Source organism: Stegostoma tigrinum, chromosome 29, assembly GCF_030684315.1.
Source record: "Stegostoma tigrinum isolate sSteTig4 chromosome 29, sSteTig4.hap1, whole genome shotgun sequence".
Lineage (NCBI taxonomy): Eukaryota > Metazoa > Chordata > Chondrichthyes > Orectolobiformes > Stegostomatidae > Stegostoma > Stegostoma tigrinum.
In genome coordinates this window covers 34,110,932-34,125,532 of record NC_081382.1, presented here as the reverse complement: position 1 = coordinate 34,125,532, position 14,601 = coordinate 34,110,932, and the positions used below count along the sequence as shown (strand labels likewise).

Here is a 14,601-nt window from a genome sequence, read left to right as displayed (position 1 = left end):
GGTACACCACATTTCAAGAAGTGGCTCAACAGCACCTCCAAAGTTCAGTTAGGGTAGAACAACAAAAATGCTGGCCAACCAGTAAGCCCAAATCTAGTGAAAGAATAAGCAAAATAAACACAGTAAAAACTCAATCTTTTCTTGAGTAGTTAATATACACAACAAATTCTGTACCTGAAATAATTGGGTATTGGTATTAGGTTTATGATGTGGATTTGAGGAACAACATGTTGGTCAGATGTCACACAACCCACCAAGTCTTCCTGGCGAGGTTTGCGATCCAGATAATTGTCAGCACTGATGCAAGGCATTTGTTCACATTTATTTGGGAACGTTTCACCTGTTTACAAAAAAAAAGTAAGTTTAGTTCAAGCAAGATCCCTTTCAATACACTTGGAGAGGTAGTAGGAACTGCCGATGCTGGAGAATCTGAGATAACATGGTGTGAAGCTGGATGAACACAGCAGGCCAAGCAGCATCAGAGGAGCAGGAAAGCTTGACAACTCGAAACATCAAACTTTCCTGCTCTTCTGATGCTGCTTGGCCTGTGTTCATGCAGCTTCACACCGTGTTATCCCTTTCAATACTGTCTGTATTAATGGTGAGAAAATCTGTTAAAAACTAAAAGTTAAAAGGAGAAAATTAGATTGTAAAACAACTTCTTTTTCCTCATTAAAAGGTATGTAATGCTTCAAATAAAGAATTTCAAGCTAAATAGAATTGTTAAACATCTCTAAGTCAAATAGCAAGGTTAAATATTTGATCAGAGAAGAATAGTTCTTTCTAATGGTGCAGCACGGTGGCTCAGTGGTTAGCACTGCAGTCTCCCAGCACCAGGTCTGGGTGGGATATATCAAGGGGCGGTGTGGACATGTTGGGCCAAAGGGCCTATTTCCACATTGTAGGGAATCTAATCTAGACTACTAGCTAGCTGCAGAAAGTAAATGCTAAAACGAAAGCAAAATAAATCACCATGCTATATTCAAAGTGATTTAGCTACAGATTAGTTGCAAAAATAGTGGTTAACAATTCAATTTTATTGATACCCAAAACAGCCAGCAAGGTGGGATTAATAGATAAAAATATTGGTTGTGAATCTGGAATTGTTGGTTGATTAATATGCTCGAACATTCATAAACAGCATTTTAATTAAACTGCCTAGATTTACGTTAACTACTCAGTAAACTTGCTAAAGTAAGTACTTCCTTTTTTAAAAAATGATGGATGTAATGGTACCAAAGACTACCTGCTTAAAATTGAAAGTTTTAAACTGTAATAACTCGGGTGACCGGACCAGAAAGGAACATTATTCATTGTTGAACACTAAAATAGAACCACTACTCATGGCATACATAGGCAATTCCAGCCAAAGACAGACAGTTTGAGATTCATTCCTGGATCTGATTTCCTTTTCCTTTATATCCTCATGAGTTTTCCACATGTAACCAAATTTTACTCCATTATCATTACTTTTTTTTGTTTTAACTACTAACCACCAATAAAGTTGGGTCTGCCTTTTTCTACAGAGACAATAACAGAAATTACTGGAAAAGTTCAACAGGTCTGGCAGCACCTGTGGAGAGAAATCAGCTAATGTTTCAAGTCACTTTACCCAAGCTTTGCCTGCAATTTCTATTTTTATTTTTGTTTATAAATATCACTAGTAATCACCCTTTTAGACAATTAAACATTAACAAGCAAACCCTATCAATGGGCAATGGAAACCACAAAAGTGAAGGGGTTGGGGGTGGGGGTGGTGGAGGGAGATAGGGAGAGAAGGAAGGGATTAAATCAAAAAAGTGAAGTTAGGTAGAGAAATAAAGCACTATATACCCTGCAATGCCCACTGCTCTCCAAAAGACACTGGACTGCATTGATGGACACCACATGCTCCCTCTCAAATGACATCCAGGCATGAAGATAACCATGGTAGGAGTGGCAGACAGACAGTCAGCAGAGCAGACCCACTGGTCATTCTTTGTTTCTCTTTTCGTATTGGGTCTGCTTTATTTTACTTCCATTTCCTTATACCTAGAAGTGTCATCATACACAACTGAGCGCATGCCCCAGTACCAAAATCATCACGACTAGTTGCTTTTTCCAAAAAAAAGCAACTAAACACCAACAGTAATCACCTGTGCAGCTAATTAAATATTTACACGCTAAGTCCATTAAAGGCAATGCAAACCATCAGAAGTGAGGGGAGGTAAGGAAAGAGGGAAGGGACTAAATCAAAATGGAGCTGGAGTGGGAAATAAAGCACTGTATGCCACACATTGCCCACCTTTCTCTAAGGACAGCAAGAGCATTGATGGACATCACATATTCCCTCTCAAATGACACCCAAGCATGAACCTAACTGCAGAAGAGTAGAAGACAGTCGGCAGATATACCCATAGGGTCTGCTTTACGTTCTTTCCTTTTCATATTAGATCCACTTTTTAAAAAAAACCTAGTTACTAACCAACCTGCTCAAGTTTGTTATTACACATCTCTGGAACAGGTGGGAATTGAGCCTGGGCCTCCTGGCTCAAAAGTAGGGATACTACCTCTGCACCATAATAGCCCTCTGGGCTTTGTTTTTCTACACACAAGTGTTATCATACACAACTGAGCAACCTTCCCACCAATAAAATCACCATTTTTATTCTAAACTGCTGACTACCACCATCAATAAATACCCAGGCAACCAATTAAACATTTATATGCAAAGCCCAATAAGGGCACCATTTTGACTTTACTTATTTTCTCTCTCTTGTCAACCCGTTCAAAGATAATAGGACATTACCTCTGGAGCAGGTGGGACCCAGGCCTCCTGGTTTAGAGTTAGGGAAATTACAACTAAACCACAAGACCACAATAAAGTCTTAGGTGGAAGCCAGCAGGTTTGGCCAGAATGGGGATTGAACCCCTGACCTTAATGTTATTAACACCATACTCTAGGCATCTGAGTTAACTGCTTTATTGTTTTTCTACCCGGAAACAGAAACAGACTCACACAACTGAGTGACCTGCCCACCAAAATCAGTGCCACATTTTTTCTGCATTTTTTAAAAACTAAATAACCACCACTAGTAAAAACACCTAAACACCATGTGAGTTTTTGCAAGCAAAGCCCATTATGGGCAATGCAAGTCAGAGTTAGGGGGAACTAAATCAAAACCGAGTAGGAGGAGAAATAAAGCAGTGTATCCCCCAACAGTGTCCACCTCCGACAAAAGGCATTTAGAGTACTGATGGACACTGCATGCTCCTTCTCCAAAGACATCAGACACAAACATAACCGCAGAAGGGCAGTGATGACCCTTCCACAGCCTGCTGCCTGGACCTGTTTATACCCAGCGTGGCTAGGCCCAGGAGCAGACTCACGAGGTGACCATCCAATCTGTCCACACTCCATGTCAAATGCCCAAGGCTCAGATGTACAGAGATCAAGTACAACAAAAAAACACACAAGATTTTTCAAGTTTATGAAAAAAAGTGTAAATATCCACAATCAATCTAAACATTGTCCACAGACTCCACAGCATCACAAAATAAACAGTTGAGCTGGGAGTCCAAGAACGACCACCATCTGTGACAACATGGGACAGCTGCATGCAAAATCCTCCATACCAAGTTCCTGAAGCAAACTGGGAAGATTCCTACATAGGGAACCCACCAACGGGGATTCCCATTACCTGGTGGGGAATAATCCCTTGGTGCGCTTAAGTGCTGAGGTGACAGGCGACGGCCTGCCCAGCTGGAACCTATTACTAATGGAACTCATACTCAACAAGCTCCACGAGGAGATTCTTCACTGATTTTGTAGGGGTTACCATTGAAAATGAAACAAATTTTCAGACAAAACTTAAATTGTAGTGGCAATTGTGAAGGTTGGCAGAAAGCAAGTATAAATTATAGGATAAAATCACTCCTCGATTTTCTACAGATATGAACCATATGACCAGTGGAAGAATAAAGGGAAAATGGACACGTGTTATATCCCAGCCAAAATGGAAACAACGTATGATCTTGGTGTTGTTACCTCCCACAAGTAAAATCCGAATTGGAATCGAGAGGCGGTTGAGGACTCCGGGACTATACTCTATGGAGATGCAAGGATGAAGGGGCAATCTCATTGAAACTTACAGAATATGGGGGGGGGCCTGGGTAGACTGAATGTGGGTATGATATTTTCACTAGTAGGAAAGACTAGGGCCTGAGACTCCAGCCTCAGTGTGAAGAGATGATCCTTTAGAACTGAGAGGAAAAGGCATTTCTTCGGTTACAGGGTGGTAAATCTGTGGAACTCAGGTGTCACACAAAACTGCAGAAGCCAAGTCTCTGAATGTACTTAAGGCGGAGATGGGTTCTTGGATATTAATGGGAAGTTACAAACAGAAAGCAAGAGAATGGGTTGAGAAACTGATCAGCCATGATTGAATCACGGAGGAGACTCAAATGGGCCGAATAGTCAAATTCTGCTCCTATATCTTAATGGTCTTGAGGAAGCACTTACGCTTGCTCATCAGTTGGACAGTGAAGAAAATTGGAGCTTCTATTACAGTTTTTGAATGAAAACCAAAAATGGTAATGCTCTCTTTCATGACACATGGTTAGACTTTATTAGAATTTCAGAAAATAGTTTATTCTTCCATGGAAGAATTTACTATCACATACTTTAAAAGATTAATTACATTCAACATGGGGATTCTCTGGATCAGTACTAGCATTTAAACTGCTGCATTGTCCTAAGGTATCTCTCATATAGATTAGTTCTAACTGGTGTGCTGTTCTGAGAGGGCTAGCCTTTACAAAAAAAGTGGCAAAATAACAGTAATTTCTGTAATATTAATGCAGCATTTACCTACAACACAAAATAGTGGATTGGATTGAATGATTGCCAGATTTTGGAATCAGTGATAATGGGAACTGCAGATGCTGGAGAATCCAAGATAATAAAACGTGAGGCTGGATGAACACAGCAGGCCCAGCAGCATCTCAGGAGCACAAAAGCTGACGTTTCGGGCCTAGACCCTTCATTATCTGATGAAGGGTCTAGGCCCGAAACGTCAGCTTTTGTGCTCCTGAGATGTTGCTGGGCCTGCTGTGTTCATCCAGCCTCACATTTTATTATCTCAGATTTTGGAATCACCCAGATACTAGCCACAGGTTTCAATATAATAGAAAATTTAAACAGTGTGAATGAAGATGAAAACATCTTTACACCTGGCCAAAGAAACGTGGGAATGATAGTATTGTGATATTTTATATAAAGTTAGGAGGCATCTGTAACCCAACATATTTTGTATTGTGCTTCATGGAGATAAGACTAACTCTCCCTGCTTACAGGAGAATAAATCATTGATCTGTTTCCAGAGTCTCCGAACAATTTGTCAAGTTCTACAAGAACGCCTGGCCACTTTTGGAATAGTACATGCAGTGCTGGTCTCCCTGTCACGCAAAGTTGTTGTGAAACTTGAAAGGGTGCTGAAAAGATTTACAAGGATATTGTCAGGGTTGGAGGTTTCGAGCTATAGCGAGAAGGTAAATAGGCTGGGGTTATTTTCCCTGGAACACTAGAGGCTGAGGGGGGACCTTATAAATTCTTGAGGGTCTTTTCATCAGGGTAGCCGAGTCCAAAACTAGAGGGCATAGGCGTAAGGTGAGAGGGGAAAGATTTAAAAGGGACTTTTTCAAGCAGAGGGTGGTGCATGTATGGAACGAACTGCCAGAGGTACAATTACAACATCTAACAGGCATCTGGATGGTTATATGAATAGGAAGGGTTTAGAGGCGTAAGGGTCAAATGCTGACAAATGGGACCATTTATTTAATTTAGGATATCTGGTTAGCATGGACAAGTTGGACTGAAAGGTCTGTTTCTATGCTGCACAGCTCTATGACCAGCACTTGCAAGTTTTAATACAAACCAGACATAGAATCCTAAGTCCAAACTGGATAGGTATTCTTCGCCGTCACTGGATTAAAAAAAAAATCCTGTAACACTTCTTAACAGCACTATGGGACACAAGATGAACTGGAATGGTTTAAGATCGTGGCTCACAACCACCTTCTCAAGTGCAACTGGACAGATAGTGGGGCAGTGATATGGTCACTGGACTAATAATCTGAGTTTAAAGTTCCAAGATGAGTATAAATCCCACTTTTGCCAAAGATTCTTACGTAACACATTCCAAACACATGGCCACTTCCACCTAAAAGAACAAGGGCAGCTGATATATGAGAAGACCATCACCTGCAAGTGTCCTCCAAGCAACTGACCATCCTGGCTTGGAAATATACTGTCATGCCTTCACTGTTGCTGGGTCAATATTGTGAATTTTTCTGCCGAATGACATTGTGGGTCTACCTTCAGCACATCGGCTGCAGCAGTTTAAAACAGCAGCTCACCATCTTCTTCAAGGACAACACGTGACGAGCAATAAAATGCTGGTCAGCCAATAACACTCACGTCCCATAAGTGAATAAAAGTTGAAGTTTTGAAGTCAATAAAAATCTAGAATTAAAAGCTAGCCTAACGGTGACCAGGTAAACAATGCTGATTATAAAATGTGAGGCTGGACGAACACAGCAGGCCAAGCAGCATCTCAGGAGCACAAAAGCTGATGTTTCGGGCCTAGACCCTTCATCAGAGAGGGGGTTGAGGAGAGGGTTCTGGAATAAATAGGGAGAGAGGGGGAGGCGGACCGAAGATGGAGAAAAGAAGATAGGTAGAGAGGAGAGTATAGGTGGGAAGGTAGGGAGGGATAGGTCAGTCCAGGGAAGACGGACAGGTCAAGGAGGTGGGATGAGGTTAGTAGGTAGATGGGGGTGCGGCTTGGGGTGGGAGGAAGGGATGGGTGAGAGGAAGAACAGGTTAGGGAGGCAGAGACAGGTTGGACTGGTTTTGGGATGCAGTGGGTGGAGGGGAAGAGCTGGGCTGGTTGTGTGGTGCAGTGGGGGGAGGGGACGAACTGGGCTGGTTTAGGGATGCGGTTGGGGAAGGGGAGATTTTGAAACTGGTGAAGTCCACATCGATACCATTAGGCTGCAGGGTTCCCAGGCGGAATACGAGTTGCTGTTCCTGCAACCTTCTGGTGGTATCATTGTGGCACTGCAGGCGGCCCATGATGGACATGTCATCTAAAGAATTGGAGGGGGAGTGGAAATGGTTTGCGACTGGGAGGTGCAGTTGTTTGTTGCGAACTGAGCGGAGGTGCTCTGCAAAGCGGTCCCCAAGCCTCCGCTTGGTTTCCCCAATGTAGAGGGAGCCACACCGGGTACAGTGGATGCAGTATACCACATTGGCAGATATGCAGGTGAACCTCTGCTTAATGTGGAATGTCATCTTGGGGCTGGGATAGGGGTGAGGGAGGAGGTGTAGGGGCAAGTGTAGCATTTCCTGCGGTTGCAGGGGAAGGTGCCGGGTGTGGTGGGGTTGGAGGGCAGTGTGGAGCAGCCAGGCTGATTGTTGTGAAAAGAAGTATCTTGTTTACTGCCATCCTAACCTGGTTTGACTGACATGCAACTTCAGACACACAATGTAACATATCCTAGTTGCCCTCTGAAAAATTGGGGATGGGCAATTAACGCTGGCTGAGCCAGCAACAGCAACGTCCCGTAAAATTAAAGAAAAGGAAATGAGTACCTGAAGTACATAAAACGTGTTTCAGTAATGTTTTATTTGCTCAAATTGAGGTGATGAGATTATAAATGATGATTACCGTGCAATCTTAGTGCAGTGACTTTTTAGTTTCTTCCATTGCAATGGTTTGTTTTTGGGCTTTTCTGTTGTCCAAATCAAATGTGCAAAACAACAACTCTTCAAATATTATTCACGTAAAAGTTAACCATGAATGTTGTTATAAAAAAAACCCATTTCACAAATTCAACTTTTACATGAGCACACATAGTAATTTTTCAAATGCAAGAGCCAGGTTAGGAAGCATGTTAAAACCAAAACGTTAAAACTTCCTTTTCTTTTTGCTTTGACCTGTTCAACATTTTTAAGTTTTCATGTATATTTTTACATTACAGATACACTTGATTATGAAGCAAATATTTCACTTCAGCGTTTGGATTTTACCCACATTTATGAACTTTAATGAGTTGCTACAATCTTAATGTTAAAAAATTGCAACATTTTACATTGCTTTGTGCATGTTCCCCACAAACATCAACAAGAAACTCTATTATTAAGATTTCTCTACACACTTACCTTTTTTCAGTTCTATTGTTATTCCACCAGCTTCTTCAAACTTAACTGAGCTAATAACTGAACTGCAGTTTTCCTCAACTAGCTTCAATTCTTCCAGACTTGAAAGTTTCCTTGTTTCCTGGGGTATCACATAGGATTTTGTGGAATGCTGCAAAACAAACAGCTTTAACAATGCACGTAATTTTAAAACACAGTCTCATGACAACCGTTTACTGATCTGAGCTTTGCATTAAACTTTTCAAACTGATGCAATTATGAATAATGGAAGAGCTTATTTCACAAATACATGGAGTAACATTTAGATTAGTTACCTTAGCATGCCTTGATAGAATACACAGCCATAATAACCTTGGAGGTCATTTTTATTGATTCTTAATTCTAATAAAATCATTTTAAAGTAAACTTCTTGCCTATGTCTAACTAAACAAATTATTTCCAGTTATTTTTACAACAGCATTATTAAAAGACAGTGTCTAGCAAATAAATGTCACTGGTGTATGCGCACATTTAACTTTGCAACTTCTTTTATGTAAAACATTCCAAATATCCATATGTATATCAATTATAAGCCTCTGCATTTTCCAAATTCTGTCAATTAATCTCTCAAACTGAAAGGCAGAGAAAGTATAAGAGAACCAGAGACAGAAAGAGAGGAAAAAAAAGTGAGGGCGTAAACACAAGAAAGAGACACAAAGTCAGGAGTGGGGAGGGACAGTCCGGAAGAGACACAAGAAATATGGTTCAAGGATTAGCTGGAATAATATTGATTTATCTCTAAAGAAGTAGGTGTGCATTTTCAGAATATTCTGTTCTGTGTTTCCGGTACTTGATTTATATTTGTATTAGTCATTAATATGATTTAGCATCATAATTTAATAAAATTTGACCTTAATTTTTTCTCTCCTGGCCTCCTGCACTCCCACTGACGCATAGCTAGTAGGCGAATCTTGACAGAGGTAATAAGTGAGGGCATGGGAGAGTAGCAGCAAGAAGAAAGAAGTGAGGAGATCAGGAGAGAATGGATGTGAACAGGAGGGAGGGGACAAGCAATATGCAGGGCAAAGAAGGATCAGGAGGGGGAATGGAATTGATGGTAATGAAAATGGATAGGAAGTAGAGAATGGAGTGACAAGGAAGCAGCAACTGAAAGGAAAAAGCGCAGAAAGCAGGAAGGAGCAACTTAGTGTGGGAGACAGGGAGCAGGACAAAGTGGGGGTTTGGGGGAGGGGAGGGGAATGGCAAACAACAGCTAAGTTAGTAAGAGTAGTAAGTTCATAGAAGTAAAATGTTGAAAGGCATTTTGAGACTGTTAACTTCATGCAGGTTTTAAACCACAAAAGTAACTGAATGTCAGGAACATTAATTCATTTTTGTGCTCTCTACCCAAAGGCAAGTCTTTAGCTCATTGTCAACGTTTTATGTTGAGCAGTTTTTGCCTTTAACTATCAAGAGAGCAAGAAGCAAGATAACAAGGCTTATCTCAGCCAGAATCGGAATTGAGCCCACATATAATTCTGAACCACATGCTAAGCATCTAGCTGATTGACCTAACTAGTCGCTGTCAGGAACATAATGCATATTACATCATACCCTATGGGAAAGTGACTTTCAATTCGCATGTTACGGTTTAGCACATCAATTTTTAGGAACACATTGGGAGTGCTAAACAAGTGACGGGTGTGTGTGTGTGTTTCAAAAAAAAAGCTGTAAAGCTACATGTGTACAAGCACACAGAAGAAAAATAAAGCACTAGTCATTATCTAATAAATTTAATAAAATTAACTACCCTGTGGCTGTTACGTAATGACACTACATTGAAATCTTATTTATTCTTAAAATGGTATCAAAAAGTCAAAACTTAGTCTCATAAAACAAGTCTTGAGATGGCATTCGTAGCGCTGCATATCCATGTGCAGACATATTAACACGACTGCATTCAGTGACTAACAGACTATTTATTCTTGGATACAATTAGAAGTTTATTTTCATTACAATCCGATCAAGTCTCAGCTCAGTATTTTGGAGCCAAGCTTCTTCCTAAACTTCCTTTGAATCATCAGGAAGCAGGACCTTTTTAAACTTTTGTACGTCAGCAGCTAAGTCTAAACTTTTAAAGACCCTTTGGTGACCCAAATCATGACAATTGCATTACAGTGAGGGTTATTAAGGTAAAAGTTTTTAAGCATCGTTTCTAGGTTTTGCTGACTATATTGTCAATATTTTGTAGACATACATTTCAGATTCGCAAATAAACAGCAATTCAACCAAACAAAATATATACAACTCGCTAATCAGTGTTTCAAAGAAAATGTCCAACTCAAGAACCTGGTTCATCTTAACTCCTTAACTGTATACCAATTCAGATAGATCATAAGCACCAGTGGGTCTAAAAACAGTCTCACTTTTCTCAATTTTCAAGGTTTCAATAATAGCATGGAGGAATGAATGTGCCATGTATACTTTCATACACAGAGATAATAGGAACTGCAGATGCTGGAGAATTCCAAGATATAAAATGTGAGGCTGGATGAACACAGCAGCCCCAGCAGCATCTCAGGAGCACAAAAGCTGACGTTTCGGGCCTAGACCCTTCATCAGAGAGGGGGATGGGGGAGAGGGAACTGGAATAAATAGGGAGAGAGGGGGAGGCGGACCGAAGATGGAGAGAAAACAAGATAGGTAGAGAGGAGAGTATAGGTGGGGAGGTAGGGAGGGGATAGGTCAGTCCAGGGAAGATGGACAGGTCAAGGAGGTGGGATGAGGTGGTAGGTAGGAAATGGAGGTGCGGCATGAGGTGGGAGGAAGGGATGGGTGAGAGGAAGAACCGGTTAGGGAGGCAGAGACAGGTTGGACTGGTTTTGGGATGCAGTGGGTGGGGGGGGGGGGGGGGGGGGGGAGAGGGGAGAGCTGGGCTGGTTGTGTGGTGCTGTGGGGGGAGGGGACGAACTGGGATGGTTTAGGGATGCAGTAGGGGAAGGGGAGATTTTGAAACTGGTGAAGTCCACATTGATACCATATGGCTGCAGGGTTCCCAGGCGGAATATGAGTCGCTGTTCCTGCAACCTTCGGGTGGCATCATTGTGGCACTGCAGGAGGCCCATGATGGACATGTCATCTAGAGAATGGGAGGGGGAGTGGAAATGGTTTGCGACTGGGAGGTGCAGTTGTTTGTTGCAAACTGAGCGGAGGTGTTCTGCAAAGCGGTCCCCAAGCCTCCGCTTGGTTTCCCCAATGTAGAGGAAGCCACACCGGGTACAGTGGATGCAGTATACCACATTGGCAGATGTGCAGGTGAACCTCTGCTTAATGTGGAATGTCATCTTGGGGCCTGGGATGGGGGTGAGGGAGGAGGTGTGGGGACAGCTGTAGCATTTCCTGCGGTTGCAGGGGAAGGTGCCGGGTGTGGTGGGGTTGGAGGGCAGTGTGGAGCGAACAAGGGAGTCACGGAGAGGGTGGTCTCTCCGGAAAGCTGACAGGGGAGGGGATGGAAAAATGTCTTGGGTGGTGGGGTCGGATTGTAAATGGCGGAAGTGTCGGAGGATAATGCGTTGTATCCGGAGGTTGGTAGGGTGGTGTGTGAGAACGAGGGGGATCCTCTTGGGGCGGTTGTGGCGGGGGCGGGGTGTGAAGGATGTGTTGCGGGAAATACGGGAGACGCGGTCAAGGGCGTTCTCGATCACTGTGGGGGGAAAGTTGCGGTCCTTAAAGAACTTGGACATCTGGGATGTGCAGGAGTGGAATGTCTTATCGTGGGAGCAGATGCGGCGGAGGCGGAGGAATTGGGAATAGGGGATGGAATTTTTGCAGGAGGGTGGGTGGGAGGAGGTGTATTGGAATTTTTGCAGGAGGGTGGGTGGGAGGAGGTGTATACACCCACCCACCCTCCTGCAAAAATTCCAATACACCTCCTCCCACCCACCCTCCTGCAAAAATTCCAATACACCTCCTCCCACCCACCCTCCTGCAAAAATTCCAATACACCTCCTCCCACCCACCCTCCTGCAAAAATTCCAATACACCTCCTCCCACCCACCCTCCTGCAAAAATTCCAATACACCTCCTCCCACCCACCCTCCTGCAAAAATTCCATCCCCTATTCCCAATTCCTCCGCCTCCGCCGCATCTGCTCCCACGATAAGACATTCCACTCCCGCACATCCCAGATGTCCAAGTTCTTCAAGGACCGCGACTTTCCCCCCACAGTGATCGAGAACGCCCTTGACCGCGTCTCCCATATTTCCCGCAACACATCCCTCACACCCCGCCCCCGCCACAACCGCCCCAAGAGGATCCCCCTCGTTCTCACACACCACCCTACCAACCTCCGGATACAACGCATTATCCTCTGACACTTCCGCCATTTACAATCCGACCCCACCACCCAAGACATTTTTCCATCCCCTCCCCTGTCAGCTTTCCGGAGAGACCACCCTCTCCCTGACTCCCTTGTTCGCTCCACACTGCCCTCCAACCCCACCACACCTGGCACCTTCCCCTGCAACCGCAGGAAATGCTACAGCTGTCCCCACACCTCCTCCCTCACCCCCATCCCAGGCCCCAAGATGACATTCCACATTAAGCAGAGGTTCACCTGCACATCTGCCAATGTGGTATACTGCATCCACTGTACCCGGTGCGGCTCCCTCTATATTGGGGAAACCAAGCGGAGGCTTGGGGACCGCTTTGCAGAACACCTCCGCTCAGTTCGCAACAAACAACTGCACCTCCCAGTCGCAAAACATTTCCACTCCCCCTCCCATTCTCTAGATGACATGTCCATCATGGGCCTCCTGCAGTGCCACAATGATGCCACCCGAAGGTTGCAGGAACAGCAACTCATATTCCGCCTAGGAACCCTGCAGCCTAATGGTATCAATGTGGACTTCACCAGTTTCAAAATCTCCCCTTCCCCCACCGCATCCCTAAACCAGCCCAGTTCGTCCCCTCCCCCCACTGCACCACACAACCAGCCCAGCTCTTCACCTCCACCCACTGCATCCCAAAACCAGTCCAACCTGTCTCTGCCTCCCTAACCGGTTCTTCCTCTCACTCATCCCTTCCTCCCACCCCAAGCCGCAACCCCAGCTACCTACTAACCTCATCCCACCTCCTTGACCTGTCCGCCTTCCCTGGACTGACCTATCCCTTCCCTACCTCCCCACCTATACTCTCTCCACCTATCTTCTTTACTCTCCATCTTCGGTCCGCCTCCCCCTCTCTCCCTATTTATTCCAGTTCCCTCTCCCCATCCCCCTCTCTGATGAAGGGTCTAGGCCCGAAACGTCAGCTTTTGTGCTCCTGAGATGCTGCTTGGCCTGCTGTGTTCATCCAGCCTCACATTTTATTACTTTCATACACAGTTGTCTTGTAAACCAATTTTGGGAAACCAAGTATTTGGTTTATCCCTGATCACCCCTGATAATTTGATGATCATCATCTTGAACCACTGCAATTCATGTCATGTAGGAATGCCAAAAGTGCAATCAGGTAGGGGGATCTATGCATGTGACAAATTGGGGAAAAAAAAGAAAGTGAAATTTTTCCAAATCTTGGTATTGTGTAACGTGGACAGTAACTTTGGCAGTGACCCTATGCACGTGCTGCCATGTTCTTCCAAATGGATTGCTTGTTTGGTAGGTACAATTGAAGGATCCTTGGTAGTTTGCTACAGTGAACCTTGTGAATGTTGTGCCCTGTTCTTACAGGCGACTTGCATTGGAAGAGTGAACATTTCAGACGAGAGGTTTTGCCCAGGATTGTGTGTCATGTTTTGGGCCGGCAGTCATCCAGATAAGTGGAACGTATTCTATCAAATTCATGTGTTGTGTTTCGTACATGTTGGAAGGTCTGAAGAGTCAGGAGATGATTCATTCACCATAAGGCTATGAATCGTTTTTTTCTTATTCATTGACAGGATAACAGTATTACTGGCTAGACTAGCATTCATTTCCCATCCCCAGTTGCCCAAGGTCACTTAAAAGTCAACAATATTGCTGCGGTTCTGGAGTCATGTATAGGCCAGACGAGATAAGGATGACAGATTTCCTTTTCTAAAAGGGGCATTCTTGGAAAAACCCATCTGATTCACTAATCAATAATGGATTAGATTCATCACTAGACTCCTAATTCCGGATTTATTTTTATTGATTCAAATTCCATCACCTGCAGTGGTGGTATTCTAATCTGGTTCCCCAAAACATTACCTAGGTCTCTGGATTAAATGTCCAGCGTTAATGCCACCAAACTACTGCCTACCCATATTGGGCATAGCATAATTCAACTGCTTCCCACTTTCTGGCTTTAACTGAAATCAGTTCCTGCAAGCAGCCATATTATTGTCAAAAGTCACCTTTTGAGTACAGCCATCCAAATGAGTGAATTCCAAATCCTCATTTCTT

General features: G+C 43.6%; 1 protein-coding gene across 3 annotated transcripts in view; it reads right to left on the bottom strand.

Annotated features, from left to right (window-relative positions):
* Positions 1-14,601, bottom strand: part of LOC125465406 (transforming growth factor beta receptor type 3-like) — a 141,639-nt gene that overhangs the window by 65,962 nt on the left and 61,076 nt on the right. For all 3 annotated transcript variants that reach the window (XM_059638415.1, XM_059638413.1, XM_059638414.1), the window contains 2 exons: positions 8,204-8,351; positions 175-340 (listed from right to left, as the gene is read on the bottom strand). In XM_059638415.1, coding sequence (XP_059494398.1) covers positions 175-340; positions 8,204-8,351 — 314 coding nt within the window. The remainder of the gene's footprint in view (positions 1-174; positions 341-8,203; positions 8,352-14,601) is intronic.